Source organism: Diabrotica virgifera, chromosome 1, assembly GCF_917563875.1.
Source record: "Diabrotica virgifera virgifera chromosome 1, PGI_DIABVI_V3a".
NCBI lineage: Eukaryota > Metazoa > Arthropoda > Insecta > Coleoptera > Chrysomelidae > Diabrotica > Diabrotica virgifera.
Window position 1 is genome coordinate 122,959,921 of NC_065443.1, and position 17,112 is coordinate 122,977,032.

The 17,112-nt window shown below is 34.5% G+C and overlaps 1 protein-coding gene across 1 annotated transcript in view; it reads left to right on the forward strand.

Annotated features, from left to right (window-relative positions):
- The first annotated feature begins 1,455 nt into the window (after positions 1 to 1,455).
- Positions 1,456 to 17,112, forward strand: part of LOC114333769 (uncharacterized) — a 36,121-nt gene continuing 20,464 nt past the window's right edge. Inside the window, exon 1 of the mRNA XM_028283762.2 lies at positions 1,456 to 1,819. Coding sequence (XP_028139563.1) covers positions 1,709 to 1,819 — 111 coding nt within the window. The 5' untranslated portion in view covers positions 1,456 to 1,708. The remainder of the gene's footprint in view (positions 1,820 to 17,112) is intronic.

A 17,112-nucleotide genomic window follows, 5' to 3' on the forward strand; every position in this document is an offset into this window, starting at 1 on the left:
TTTACTAGAATTATTTCTGTTTTTATTCATTGTACGGATCAACTTATGTATATCCAATTTAAAAATCAGACTTACCAAAAACGAAAGTATTCTATCAGCATTTCAAATTATTTTACCTGGATTTGCCTCTACAGAAAAATCAAAATTGCTAGAAAATTTGTCTGCCTATTACTCCCACGACACTTCCCTTGCAGCAATAAAAGCTGAATATATGTTATGGTGTAACTGTAATACAATATTATCTTTGGAACCAAATACCGAAGTTCTCCGCGTAGGTATCTAATGGAACATTGGAATAAAAAATTTTTTCCAAACATTCACAAATTCCTTACAATTTTGGAAACTGTCCCTGTCACAACGGCCAGTGTAGAACGGTCGTTGAAGCGTGTAAAAATTTGACCCAGAAACAAGACGAGAAACGAATGACTCAGTTTATTGACTCTTTGGTCCGTTCATTAAAACGTTGAATTAAAGCCAGATATATATCAAATAACCAAAAATTATTGGGTAGACAGCTGAATAGAAGACCAGGTGTACATAGGCGCCCATACCCATGGAGGACCGTGGCCCCCTGGCTTTTTGGTTGTTTTAAACTGTATATAGTTACTCAATGTGTACAAAATGTAATGTGCAAAATCTTCACGTCTGACCCCCCCCCCTGAAAATTTTTATATGGACGCCCATGTAGGTGTAGGTACTCTTTTCTACGGAATCCTATACATATTTCGTTAATAGTCACTAACATTATCAGGGACGCTAAAATGATATTATAGATACAGTGAAATTAGGTATTAAAAACAAGTTAGTAGGGTGAGATTGTTGTCATATAGATGTTATATCATAGTAAAGTAGTAAACACTTAGTAAAACTAATTTGAAAAAATTTTTAAATAAAAGTTTTACACGGTTAAAATATTTTTATTATATTTAAAAATATTTTTTAATTAAATTAGAATATGACAAGTTGCAGTTTTTAAAATATTAAAATAGTTTTTTCAAATTTTTCATATGTATCCAAAATTTATTCCGAACTATTCTAATTCTAACAACTGTGTTTGGACCCCCTCAAGCACATTTTCTGTGCTTAGAATTAGAAGAAGAAGAAGAATATAGCTTCAGGACAAAACATTAGAATAGAAAACCTTATAGGAAAGAGAAGATTTGTAGAAAACTGTTGCAATTAACTGTGTACGTCCATTTAATAATGGATAATTAATGAATTATCAATTATCATATTAGTATGAGTAAAAAAGATTAAAAACACTCATATTCACATCAATACAATTCATTTAATATCCTTTCATGACTGTTTGTGTCTCAATAGACGCTACACAATTAATTTAATTAAATCACTCATGCAATCCTGATAACCTGCTAACCTTGCACATTACTTTACATTAATGTACATAATTTAACTCTTATTTTTATCTTAAATATTACGCAATTTGCTGAAAAACAACCAACATCAACTTGAAAACATTTCCTAGTAGCTAATTAATTTCTTTGTTTAGTGCTCTTAATTCGACTGTGCATCGCTCCAACGTTGGTGAACCTCAGCTGGACTAGAGCAGACTCTTTAAGTGGCTAAAATTAAATTAAGGGGACACGTAATGCCCGGCCACCTACGCCTCATTAAACATTTTTGAATAATTTTTAGTGTTTACCTTAATCTAGTTGTCTTTGCATTAACTAGTAAGAAGGAAGTTACGATGTTGTTTTTGGTGGTTTTTGGTGTTTGGTTTTCGGCCACCGTTAAGGCGGATACGTCGAATTATTTCTGCGCCGATATGAACCCTCAGCATCATGTTATTGTTGATCAGGTATTGTATATTTGCCAATGACATTTGTTTGTTTATACGTATCAAAAGATAGATATTCCAGAATCTGCACGACATTTCATTAAAACGCCTAAGTATTTGAAGAATAGTTCATTTAAAATTAAAAGATTTGTTCTGAAACACTTTATTTAGACAAAATCAACCCTATAGTTCTTGTGCCACATATAAAATTATTATTTATGACCACACCGTCGAAACTTTTTGTACTTGTTATTTGGGTGGAGTCGGACAAACTTGGAGCTTGGCGCATTATGGAAGTGGGGCGTTTGTCTGTCAAGCTGTCACAAAGTTGTCAATTTTATGCAAGAAAAAATGTATAACCATATTGGTCATTTTATTTTAATCAATGGTTTTTATCATATAAACAGCGACAACAATTTTGTCGGATAAAAATATTGGGCCACATGACGGATCCGGCACGCTAAATATGTCAAATTTATGAAAATAATATTTATTACCACATGGCTAATAACCAATAAAACCTTTTTACAATAATGTGGTAATTTTGTCGGACAATTTTCACGGGGCATATGCGCAGTGGGATGCACCGAAGATGTCAATTTCGTGGAATATTTTTATTTATTACCACAGACGTCATTTTTATTTTGTACTGTTTTTTTACATGTGTAATGCATATTAGATCACTTGTCGGACAGAAATAATGGGTCCAACGGACAGAAATAATAGGTCCAAAATTTGCAAAAAAATTTCCGAAATTTTCCCCCGTTTCTGAATTTTTTTTTGAAAATTCGAGAGAAAAAACTGCATAACAGTGTTTGTCATTGTTCAAGGAGTATGTACACAAATTTTCAGATCAAAATTTTTCCAAAATTTTCTCTCTTGTCGGAAAATTTTTTGAAAATTTTGAGTACAACTCTTCGTCACGCCCTTTTAAATGTTGTACTTAGTGTGTACCAATTTTCAGCCAAATCGATATAAAAGTAACCGAGAAAAACTGTTTTAAAAAATTTTTTTGACGATGCCTCCTCTTACGGGCGTCGGTAACCTAAAAGAATTAAGCTTTCTGTTCGTTTGTCCCAACATTTTTGTCAGACAATTACATTTTTTGTTTAAGAATATAATTACTTGTAACCTACTACTTTTGTCGGAAAAATGGTTGTAAATAAAAAAAATCCAGGAAATTGACATCTTCGGAGCATCCGACTGCGCATAAGCCCCGTGAAGATTGTCCGACAAGGTTACCACATTATTGTAAAAAGGTTTTATGGTAGATTCTGTTAAAATTAGCCATGTGGTAATGAATTTATTATTTTCATAAATTTGACATATTTTGCGTGTCCGACGCGTCATACGGCCAAATATTTTTGTCCCACAAAATTGGTTTCGCTGTTTATATGATAAGAACCATTGATTAAAATAAACTGGCCAGTGTGGTTATACATTTTTTCCTTGCTTAAAATTGACAACTTTGTGACAGTTTGACAGACTTCCACTACCATAATGCGCCAAGCTCCAAATTTGTCCGACTCCATCCAAATAACAAGTAAAAAAAGTTTCGACGGCGTGGTCATAAATAATAATTTTATATGTGGGTCCAAGGACTACTATTATAGAGTATTTAATTTAAAATACAAACCATACTCTCTTTTATTACTCCGCGCACAAAACTTACAGAAAGATCACGATGAATAACTTCATTATAAATAATCGAAATAATGTACCCCTTGGAATCAACCTACAAGGGACATTCGATTGAAATTTCTATAGAATTTCAATATTAGATACACCTTATCTATTGGATAATAGCTATTTTATTCAATCGTTTACGTTCAAGTAATAATTCAAATCTTCTTCCATGATGCCAATAAAGTTGTTAATTTTAGTTCGAATTGTAATTTTGTGTTTATGGAAAATCAAGATCAATATTGAAATAATTTTGTGTTTCATGGTCTTTTACCTCTTTGCGCCTACTAAAACGAAGATTCTTACGATTTGCTTATAAAAACCAAGTAGTACCGTATGTATATAGATACTTTTTGCGTATGACGCCATATTTGTTTTTCAAATTCACTGTATTCCCCACTCTTTTATTTGATAATAACTGTCTTATTTCTTTTGGTAGGGGACCAAAGTATGCTAAATTTGCAGTCACTCGAGCGTTATGGAGACCTATTGGGTTGTGATTATTAGGTCCTAAAACCAAAAATAGTTAAGTAAAATTTTCCATTTTAGTGGGCGCTTGCCATTTTTTAATTTAGTTTTCCATTTCCAACAATCGTTTTTTCCGATTGTAGCGCCATCTATCCATAATTTGAAAAAATGTCTCGAATAAAAGTTACTTATTTTTACGTAAAGAATCCAAATCTGCAATAAAAATTTGGGGATCCCATTTAAGATTTTAAAGTAACCCCCACCTCGCTTCCGTGGGGTGTCATGATTGGTACCATTCGATAGATTTTTCAAAAAGATTTTGAAAGTGTGATGTTCATTTTGCGAAATATCGCGGGGTTTGTATTTAAAATTTTAAATTTACCCCCCACCCCTCTCCGTGGGGATCAAGTTTAGTACCATTCGATAGATTTTTGAAAAATATTGAAGACGTATTTTTTAGTTTTCCGATCTGACGTTCATTTCGCGAAATATTCGCTTTTTTTGTGAAACTTTTTGACTCGCCCAGTTCCTTACGCCCCGATGAAATCATCAGATTTTCTAAATATTATACACTCTTTTGCATGTACTTAACTTATCTTATCTTAATCTGACAATTTCGAGTATTTTTAAGGATAGATTTTTTTTTCGGGCCCCCCTTAACGAACCTTCCTGTGTTAAGAGCCAATATATGGTTGAGGTACATCTGCAGGGTACCAGGTTTCTCCCCATATGATAATCTGACGCGCTGAAGTAACTGCAAAAATCCCGCTTGAGCTCCCCTACCATTTCTTATTCTATGATTAATGATATCTAAAGACCCCTCTAAGGAATTTGTGTCATTATTTTTGATTTGATTTCACCACAATCATTGTTGATTTTTGGTCCAAAAGTATTTTCGTTCTAAATTTTTGTTCCAAGTAACAATTTGCCGTTTTTGGACAATAAGCAAATTGAATCATAAAACGAAATTCAGTAATGTGAACAAACTATACCGGCCAGTGCTGGTGATTTTCTTAATTACATTTAACTAATATTAATATTTATAACAATTTCCGTACATTCTTGAGGATTTCCATTCATACTACAGCTCTGCAGCTCAATTCGAGCCCTGGCCTCCCTTGACAGACCTCTTCATTTATTACGATCTGTAGCCATTCTCCATTCTCCTTCACGATTGACTTCCAAGGAGATTTTTTTGTCCTCATCTACATCATCCTTTTATCACTTTCTAGGTCGTCCGCATTTAATCTTTTTTTGTGGAAGCCTATTTTCTTCTTCTTATAGTTCCTTCTCCTATCGGAAGTTGGCTATCATCACAGCTATGCGTACCTTATTAGCGGCTACTCTGAAAATATCTACTGAGCTTCAACTATACCACTCTCTTAAGTTTCTCAGCCAGATAATTCTTCTTCTACCTATGGATATTTTACCCTTAATTTTACCTTGCACTATGAGCCTTAATATCTCATATTTCGCACCTCTGGTAATGTGGCCTAAATATTCCAGCTTTCTTGTTTTTATGTTCTTTATCATCTCGCAATCCTTTTGTAGCCTTCTTAACACTTCTGCATTTGTAACTCGTAGGATCCATGGTATTTTCAAAAATCCTTCTATAGCACCACATCTCAAATGCTTCCAACTTCTTTATATTGTCTACTTTTAATGTCCAGCTTTTCATTCCGTACAACAAAGTCGAGAGCACATAGCATCTTAAGGCTCTTATCCTCAGCTCCAGAGGAAGGTCTCGATTAAAAAACATTTTTTTTTTATTTTTTTTGCAATTTTAATGCATGTCCTGATCATTGTTTTCAACCTACCTTGGTCATTGTTTTCATTTACCCAGGTTCCCAGATATTTGTAGTTGTTCACTCTTTCTACTTGTTTTCCCTCAATATCTAGCCTTCCTTAAAAGAAGAAATGCCCGAGGATTGGAAAGAAGGCAGAATTATACCAATATTTAAGAAAGGAGAAGTAACAAACTGTAAAAACTATAGAGGAATATCTCTACTGAGTACAACATATAAAATTCTAACAGCCCTCATCAAACAAAAACTCACTCAATTCACAGAGAAAAAAATTGGAGACTACCAGCAAGGATTTAGAGAAGGCAGATCCACTACAGATGCGATCCACATAGTTACACAAACAATCGAAAAATCCCACGAACACAACATAGAACTACACATCCTCTTCGTAGACTTCAGACAAGCCTTAGACTGTATTGGAAGAAATAAATTATTTATTGAAATGAAAAATCAAGATATACCAGCAAAATTAATCAGATTAACAAAAATGACCATGGATGGATCTCGAGCTAAAGTAACAACAGAAAAAGGTAGCACAAAATCAATTGCAATAGAAACAGGAGTGCGACAAGGCGATTCCCTGTCAACCACATTATTCAACATAGCAGTAGAAGGAACAGTCGAGGTCAACAAAATTAAGGGAACTATAGCCCACGCCTCAAGACAAATAGTTGCATATGCAGAAGATTTAGTTCTTATGGGAAGAGACAAGGAAAGATTAAAAGAAGCAGTAACAATCCTGACAAAAGAACCACGGAAAAGAGGTCTAGAAATTAACAAAGGAAAAACAAAATATCTACTCTGCTCTAGAAGAAAAAATAACAGGACGAGAGAAATCAAAATAGAAACTACACTTTTGAAAGAGTCCAACAAGTTAAATATTTGGGAGTAATAGTGAATGGCCAAAACAAGAGAAGTGAAGAAGTAACGGGACGAATACTAGCAGACAAGAAAAGATACTGGAGATATCATAGACTTATGAAGGACAAGAACTTATCCAGAAATACAAAACTGAAAATAGAAGTAGGTTTAATGCTCGAATATATGGAATTTATAGAAATAAAAGGCAGATTTCGAGCATAGAGTTTAATCAAATCTTGACAAAGTATACTTTCGCTAACTTAGCGTCATTAGGGGCATTTTGTCAAAACAGGAAGATATCCCAGCCAAATGTAGATAATATTTGTATGGCAAGAAAGTAATTTTAAAAATTTTGCAACTAATAAATAACATTAAACACACACTGGACGAAGGACAAACAGATCAAAAATTAATTAAAATTTGCCGGATACTACATCTTGGCAAGAAAAATCTAAGAACAATGTTCATCAGACCAGTAGTTACGTACGCAGCTGAGACAATGTGCCTCACGGAAAAAGATGAGGAAACATTAAGAATATTCGAAAGGAAAATCCTCAGACGGATTATGGGCCCGATAAGAATGGACAACGGAGAAATTGGAAGAAGAATGAACCAGTGGCGTAGCGATAAATCCGGGGGCCCTGGGGCAAGTCCACTCACGGGGCCCCTACTACAAAAAAAATTTCAGCTTGCTTTTGGGTGAATACAAATTTTTTAATTGATTTTATTTTTTTTTTTTATTTTAAAATATCTAACTATTTTGCAGTTCTAGCTCTTTAATCTACTTTTAAATAAGCTAATCATGCTTAGCCTCAAAATGATTTTTTTATATAAACTTAACTTGAACTCTCATTATTCAGTTAAATATATTTTTTAGGTGTAATATTTTTTTTATATTTTTTATTAAATCTTTAGGAAATATAGATTAAAACTAAAACACCAGTTTAAAATATCATATCATTTAATAATTTGTTGAATATGTACAATGTTCACATGTCAGGTTGTATTTATTTAAAAAAGTCTTTCTTTCTAACTTTTGCTGAAGCAAAATCATCTGTAACACTATCAATGTCAATTTGTTTGGCACGATCATTTTCAATTGAAAGTATCGCCAGATTTGCGAGTCTTTCCTGGCCCATAGTACTTCTCAAATAGTTCTTAATTATCTTCAACTTTGAGAATGAGCGCTCCGCTTTAGCGACGGTGACCGGGACTGTCAAGTACATGACGCACGCTGTACACACATCAGGATAAGTTCTTTGACAGTTTTTTTTTTGTAAGTTCTAAGAAGCTCTTTGACAGTGGACATGGTTTTAAGCTCTGTTTTGAAAGTTTCTTTTACGGAGCAAATTTGTGATGGGAATGAAGGAGAGATGTCATTAGGAAACCTTTTCACAAATTCAACAGCACAGTTATGAATTTCACTTTCACTTGCTTTTGACAGGAATTCAGGAAAAGTTACTTTATAAGTATCTAAAACAGATTTCATTCCTAGAAAACGTGCTTGTATTTGGCTGCAGAATATGTCAATCATAGGGAGAAACACTGTTACTTTAAAACATGATTCCGATTCCTGCAACCTCTCGTCCTCACACAGTTCGTCAAAATGTTTTTTTGACTTGATCTGTCTTTTCTGAGAAAACCCAGGTTGAATACCCCAACAGTTGCAAATTGTTGTCGCCTCACATACGAAATCATCAAATTGTTCTCTCATCTCTTTCAGTTTTAGAAGAGTGTTATTGAGTAAGTTGTAGGCTGAAAGTAGGTCTACTGTCTCCGACTGAAAAGTTTGAGACACTATATTAATACATTCCAGAACTTTACATTGAATAATCAGCAGCAAAACAAATTTGAAAGATTCGAGCTTCTTTTTCAGCTGAATTGATTCATCCTTTACCTTTTTCTTTTGCCTTGTCAAATTTAGCTTGGTTAGGCATTTCAATACGTCACAAAACCTATGTTTTAAAGCACTGACTGCATCTAACCTCCCAGCCCAGCGAGTAGGATTTGAGGATTTTAACGGCTCTTTTTTGTTACTTTCATTTTGTTGTGTTGACTGTAACTCTTCCCATCGAACAATACTGTGACCAAAAAAGCAATAGATACTTTGTATTGTGTCAAAAAAAATTACAAATTTCTCTGTTGTCTTCGACAGCGTCTTTTACAACTAAATTCAGGTTATGTGCTGCACAATGTACAAAGTACGCATTTGGAGCTTTGTCTTTTATTCGACGTTGCACACCATTGTACACTCCACTCATAACGGCAGCTCCGTCATATCCTTGACCTCGACATTTGCTTAGATCCAAGCCCTTTGAGTTTATTGTCTTAAGTATTTCATCTGCTAACCCTTCCGCTGTTTGGTCTTTAACTTCTATAAAAGAAAAGAAAACTTCACATATCTCCAGCTTTGTAGGTTTCCCCAATTCACTTTTTTCAATTTTTACGTATCTGTAAACTTCACTCAACTGGTCCACTTTAGCTATATCTTGGGTAGTATCAAAAATAACAGAAAAAAACGAAGCATTGTGAAGCTAATTGCGTACTTAATTACGTATTTGCGACGAAGTTGATGGGATCCTTGAAGGGCAATGGAAAAATCCCAGAAAATTTAGTAAGTAATACCGGGAAAATAGTAATAGATATTTTGTTTAAAAGAACATTCTGAACACGTACGTATATTTAGTTTTTCAAAATTCGAGAAGTACATAAACTAGACAATGACCCTCCTCTTTTTCCAGGAGTCTCGCGGGGGCCCTTACCTCGGGGGGCCCCGGGGCACTGCCCCGGTGGCCCCGGTGGATTCCTACGCCACTGGAATGAACCATGAACTAAGAAACATAATGAAGGGAGAAGATATAATTAGATTTATTAAAGAACAGAGGCTGAGATGGCTGGGACACATAGAGAGAAGGAAAAACGATCTACTGATTAAGAAGATCACCAGATGGAAAACAGAAACTGAAAGACCAAGGGGAAGACCCAGAGAGAGATGGGAAGACCAGGTCATGAGAGATATCAAAATTCTGGAAGTGAGAAACTGGAGGGAACTATGCACATATCGAAATGAGTGGAAGAAAATTGTAACGAATGCCAAGTCATACAACAAACTTTAACAGCATACAAGTGGAATGCGGAGTGAGTCCCGCAATAAGCGAATCAGATAGCTCTAAGTAAGAGCGGCAAACATTCCACCCAAAATGAAAAGCCCTGATGATGATGATCTAGCCTTCCTATTGTACGTTGCTTAGAAATAATCATGAACTTGGTTTTCTTCACGTTCATTTGAAGCACACATTTTATACTGACTTGATGTAATCTATTTACTAGTCATTGCATTTATTTACTAATTGTCTTCTTCTATTCTAAAAACATCGCCTTCCCATTGAAGACGCTGTAGGCTGACATACGTGTTGATTTGCCACCAGTTGTTCCAATTTCTTCTCTTCTTCTTTTTATGTAGACATGACTCTGTCTGTTTTTCAATGTGCCTCCAGTAAGTTGTCATTCTATCTTTTTCGTGGTCTTCCCACTGATCGTCTTCCTTTTGGGGAACCGTCTCTCGCCGTCCTTACTACTCTATTTGTTGTCATTCGGCTTATGTGGTCGTTCCATTCTACTCTTCTGTTTTTCACCCAGTTATTAATGTTGTTCACCTTGCATCTCCGTCGTATATTTGCACTTCTAGCTCTATCCCACAGTGTCTTACCATATATTTTTGCAGTGTTTTCATCTCTGCTGTTTCTAGCATTCTTTTTGTCCTTTCTGTATCAGGTCGTGCTTCTGCCGAGTATGTGATTATTGGTCTGATTACTGTTTTGTAAATTCTGCCTTTCACTTCTTTTCCGATGTTTTTATTTCTCCATATTGTTTCATTAGGCAACCTGCGGCTCTGTTTGCTTTTTATTCACCTGATCTTCCACTTCTGTTTCGAGCTTTCCGTAGCTAGATAGTGTGATGCCTAGATATTTAAACTCCATGACTTGTTCTATTATTATTCCATTGTCTATAGTCCTTATAAATTGTTCCAATTTATAGGACATAGTCTTCGTCACGGTACCTTTTTTACTTTATCGTACTACATACGTAGTATGAGTATAAAGGCGGGTTGACATTACTAGTGAATAACGAACGTGGCTCACGCTTACGTATTTTGCCCGTGCTATTGTTAGATATTTTATTATCTATTTTCAAACTCGAGCAGTACATTTGTATCCATGCATTGCATAAATAAAAATGTACTGCTCGAATTTGAAAATAGATAATAAAATATCTAACAATAGCACGGGCAAAATACGTAAGCGTGAGCCACGTTCGTTGTTCACTAGTAATGTCAACCCGCCTTAATAGATAAAGTTATAGGATCGTGCAAAAAAAAAATTTTCAGATTTCACTTTTTTTCGACGTTTTGAGTCCCCCTGAGTCTAAAAAGCAAATAAAAAAACATGTCGGAAGTATGTACGTACGTATGCACGTACGTACGTATGTCGCCACTGCCCAGCAAAAACTACCTGGACTGATTTCGTTGAAATTCGGTATGAGTAAGTTTAAGAGAATTTTGTCGAGAAACTAAGCTTTCGAAAAAAACCTCTCAAAGGGGGGCCGAAATAGAGGGGTTATTTGGGGCCCATTTTTGAAAACTTTGACCGAAATGAATGAAATTTAACTTAAAGTTAGCTTATCGATAGTTGAATAGAAATACGGAATTTGACATTTCCAAATCCAAAATGGCGGCCAGCATGGCCGACCGCCCACCCGATACATTTCCCTACCAATCTAAAAACTTGTTTAAGATAAATTTAATTTGAAAAAACATTTATATAGCCTAAAGATGGAGCTATAACAAGAATATTATCGTTTTTCAGAAAAAGTTATGGGTTGCCTATATTTAAGGGGTCAAAATTTGACATAACTTTGAACTAGATTTTCTCAAAAATGGCTCCAAGGAATTTGTTTATTTTTTGACATTTTTTTAATATCCTATCGATAAATTGAATAACATTAGTCAGATTTCTTAACTCCTCATAGGAGGGGAGTTATGAATTTTTTATAAAAAAATATTCGAGTACCCGTAACTTCCTCTGTAATAGAAACTAAAATTTGAAATTTGGCAGACATATATAGTGCTTTATTATCTATTATCACAATAAATTCTACCCACAATATAGCTTCCGGTTGAACCGAAAATGTAAAAAAATCTTAATCTTTTAGATATGCCCTGTATATTTTTACACATTTTGAAAGAATGCAAAATTACCTTTCCAATGACATAAAACACTCGTTGCTGTAACTCAAAAACTCGAAAAGTTACAGAAAATTGAAATTTTGCTAGAATCTTGTGTGTGTCCTCTCTCACGCGATCATAGCAGAGCATTATTATAGGGCAGTCAATGAGAGTATTTGGCTCCGAATTCCATCCTACTACATCGATGTACTTGATATTTTCACAGTAAGTAGGGAATAGCTCAAGAAACAAAATCTACCCTATATACTATGGAGCTTTTATCTTGGGGTAATTCCCACCCCTTCAAGGGGGTGGAAAATTTGTTGGTCAATATAAGCATGGAAGTGGCTAGAGAACCTATTTTTAAGTAAAAATTGATCTATACTTTTTTTGAGAACTCAATACTTTTTGAGTTATGCGTAGTTGAAAATTAGCCATTTTCATTTAAAAATGACACGTTTTCGGACGGTTTTTTGAGAATACCTTAAAAACTATGCATCAAACTAAAAACACTATATAAAAATTTTTTTAGATTATAACTAACAAAGAGATTCGTTCCTTCGTAAATTTTTTATTTACATATAATACAAAAAGATATATTGTAGTTAAAAAGAGTTTGTTTTTTGGTGCATGCTCAAAGTGCTCATGCTTTTTTAGTGTTTAAAAAGGCCCTTAAAAACGAGCACCGGTAAATGTCGGTTACATTCAAACTAAGCGAGATATGATGCAAAAAAATATATGACTAATGTACTTTAAGGAAAAATGAGAAGTACATACATTTAACCCCTCATCCACCAGAATTTAAATGCATTGTTTTTCTTTTGCAATACCTCTTAATATAGTGTTATTTCTACTTTCAAAAAGTTGGACGGGTTTAAAATGAAAGGTTTTTGAAAACAATAGGAACCAATTATAGAGCGCATTTTTAAACTTTCTTAAAATTCTTCCTTTTGCTCAATGCAATTCGAAAATAAAAATGTTCTATCCGCGAGAAGTGGTGGGAACCGCCCCCATGATAAAAGCGCCATAGTATGTAGGATAGACTTTGAATTAGGAGATTGGGCTACTCCCAAAATTTCATTAAAATCCATGCAGTAAAATGCAAATATTGTAAACTATTAATTTCTCAGAAAAATGAACTACCTAATTTGAAATGAAAGTATGACTAATATTCTATTGATTTATGCAATAATCTATAATGTGTCCCCGAAATATGGCATCGAACATTTTCTCAAATGCAGGAATTAATGATGCGTAGAACCATAAAATATTTTCAAGTATACAAGGTGTTTCTAAAATATCAAAATAACGAGTAACTTTGTTTTTTTTATAGAATGCCAGTATTTAGTACGATAACGATAATAGATCGGTACGATAAAGTTCTCGGGCGGCCCTTCCGTCCAGCGTTTTTCAAACTGTCATGCGGTTTACAGATTTTTGAGTCAATATCCAAGTTACACATGTCTACCCCATTGTCGGTCGGACTATGGTTTTGTAGATTCGTATCGTGGTTCTTGTGATTCGTCTCGTGATTTAAATATCTGGTTCATAAGAAAATATGTCGTATTGGCTAGGATGATTCTTCCGCTAAGCCCTGAATCATCAATGTTGTTCCTTTTGATAAGTAGATAAATCTGTCTACTTTTTGTATGTAGTCAACTGTTAGGCTTGTGTTGCCCTCTCCAATCGGCTTCGTAATAGGATTTTAGTCTTTTGTGTGTTTATTAACTGACCTATTTGTTTACCATGCGACTTAAGTGCCTTATACCTATTTCCGGATGTTGCTTTAGTTCTGCTCTCGATATTTATGTTACCTGCATATGCTGAAGATTTTGTAACCTGATGCAGGTTATAAAATCTTCCCAGAATTTTTCGAATTATCTTTTTTAGAACCATTTCCGGAGTAGAATCGAAATGTCAAACATTAATTAATAAAAAAGTAACTTTCATTACACCCAGGGGCCGCTTTACCTATTGTGCAGGGTGTGCGGTGCACACTGGCGCCGGGATGTTGGGGGCGCTGAGCGCCAAAGAACAGGTCCTTTACTTTGTTTTTCAACATAAAATATGCTCTAAAACGATTAATGAAATATTACATTGGATTCTACTACACCTTTCGATATTTTAAATTACTTATATACAAATAAATTACTTTCAGTGTTCCCAAATTTGTTCACTGCTCTTAGAATTTACCTCACATTGCCAGTGACAGTAGCGCACAGTGAAAGATCATTTTCTAAATTAAAAATAATTAAAAATTATCTAAGGTCAACATTGTGGCAAAGTCGATTGACAAATTTATCTTCTTCTTCTTCTTTAGGTGCCGTGTCTGTATTCAGACGTTGGCCGTCATCATGTTTACAATTTCCTGAAATCTCTCTCTATCGGCTGCTGCGCGAAATAATTCTTCTACTGTGCAGCCACACCATTGTCTAATATTACGCAGCCATGAAAGTTTCTTTCGACCAATCCATCTCTTTCCCTCCACTTGTCCTTGTATTATAAGGCGAAGCAGATGGTATTTAGGTCCTCTAATTATATGGCATATGGCCGAAGTATTCTGTTTTTCTCCTCTTTATGATGCTTATGAGCAGACGTTCCGAATTCATCACAAATTTATCACTAGTAAGTATTGAACATGAAATAAAAATTGAAGTACCTAAATGATATTATTCAAGATTTTGCTAATGGTAGGGAAGCCCAAGCGGGGATTTTTGCAGTTACTCGAGCACGTCAGATTATCATATGGGGAGAAACGTGGTACCCTGCAGATGTACCTCTACCATATATTGGCTCTTAACCCAGGGGAGTTCGTTCAGGGGGGCCCGAAAAAAAAATCTATCCTTAAAAATACTCGAAATTGTCAAATTAAGATAAGGTAAAATAAGTACATGCAAAATAGTGTATATATAAAAAATTTGACGATTTGAGCGGAAACGGAGTCAAAAAGTTTCATAAAAAAAGCGAATATTTCGCGAAATGAACGTCAGATCGAAAAACTAAAAACTACGTGTACAATATTTTTCAAAAATCTATCGAAAGATACCAAACATGGCCCCCCACGAAGAGGGGTGGGAGTAAATTTAAAATTTTAAATACAAATATCGCGATATTTCGCAAAAACTGCAGAATACACTTATTCAATATTTTTACAAAAATTTATCGAATGGTACCAAACACGACCCCCCACGGAGGTGAGGTGGGGGTTACTTTAAAATCTTAAATGGGAGCCCCCATTTTTTATTGCAGATTTGGATTTTCTGCATAAAAATAAGCAACTGTTATTCGAAACATTTTTTCGAATTATGGATAAATGGCGCTATAATCGGAAAAAACGATTGTTGGAAATGGAAAATTAAATTGAAAAATGGGAAGTCCCACTAAAATTAAAAATTTTACTTAACTTTTTTTGGTTAATAATCACAACCCAATAGGTCCCCAAAGCGCTCGAGTGACTGCACATTTAGCATACTTTACTCCCCTACTCCTAATACAAAAGCACGAAAAGTATCTTTTTCATAATTATATGTTGTAGTATGTACGTGCGTTCTGTAATAATTCGTTAATAAATTATTATTGTTTTTTAAATAATCACAACGTTGTTCTTTTTTATTCAGTTAGCCAATTCCTTCCTAAAAGTACTATTTACTCGTGGACTCAAACCTGTCAAATTTCCTCAACCAATTTTTAACCTTACCTCATAGATAAAAAAGTTAATTTTTCATTAAATATTTTTAACAGATTTGGGTAGGTTGTTCCAAAACCTTTAAATTGCAATATTTGCATCTAGATTTTTGTTTACATTATAAGCGTACCTAATGCCTCTAATACCCCATGTACTAGTACTAGATAGGTACCTATTCGACTATTCCATTTTGACTGCGCGTCCACCAAAGGGCGCCAGTGCATCGAATGCACACGGGTGCTACATGGGCTAGAGCCGCCTCTGATTACACCAATAATTGTGGATCAATTCCATACAAACATAATACTTTAAAATCTCTAATTTCAATATTACCTTAATGTTTTAATATAATTCGATCAAAAATACCTATTATTTTCAATTCAGTTGTAATCATTATTAATCAATTAGAAACTTATTACATACTGTATTAATATTATGAGATATTCTGACTCAGTTTTATTCGACACCTATTAAGTAGTTACTATTATTAAAGTTAATTAATTTTTGGGTCTGCGATGAGTAACTTCTTAATACTTCTATTAAAGAAGTCAAGGAAGATTTAATTTGGAAAGGAAGTTGAAGATGATTGAATCAACGGTGGCTGATGACCTTAAATATTCAGTTTAGGTTTTGGGTTTATAACAAACAACATACATTTGATTCATTGGGCCAGAAAAGAAAATTAAATGCATAACAGTAATAAAAAATTTAAATACATAGGTTTTAAAAGCAGTATGCTGCAGTGGCGGCTCGTGATTTTTACAATAGGGGAGGCTATACCTAACTGTAAAATATCTAGACAAATTTGCACTAGCAAAAAAATGCGCCAAAAAATGTAATTTAAGGCCCCATCTTTTGACCATTTTTTTTTACATTTCATAATATCATCCTAATTCATAATTTCATGATATCATCATTTTAAAAATAGTTAGTCTAATAGTAAAAGTTTAATACCAAAGTTTGTGTCGTTTATTTGTTAACAATTCCATCTATTTGTAAATAGATACCTATGCATATCAAAATAAATACAGATTTGAAGTTTTGCAGTCCATACATAATGAAGATTCAAATTTTTTAAGATACTCAATTGAATTTTTTTAATTCTAAACGCGGCCTACTGCGAATTCAAAAACACGAAAAATTACCGATATTTTGCTTTGAGTTAGAGATATCGGAAAAAGTTATTTGAGCAAGTTGTTCCAAATATTATTATAACCCCACATACCAAATTTCATAACAAAATTCGCACTTTTAGATTTTTCATTATTTTTAGTCAGGGCCCTAAAATTCGTTGTCCCGAGACGCACCCAACCACCCAACGGAGCTGAGAAGCTAATATGCCTCCCTTGGTATATCTCCAGGCAGCGTGTGATGGCGCCGTAGATGCCACTGTTAGGAGACCGGGTCTCCTTAAACGCCTGCTGCGCTACACGGAGCATTAGTAACGGAGAATGCTGGGCTTCTCGGCTCCGTTCGTGCATCTCGGGATAACCCAGGGTCCTGCCTACAATAATATGTAATAAAACTGAGACGCGATCATGCGTTCTAATGCTAATGCTCCGTACGTATGGATAATTAGTGATAATAT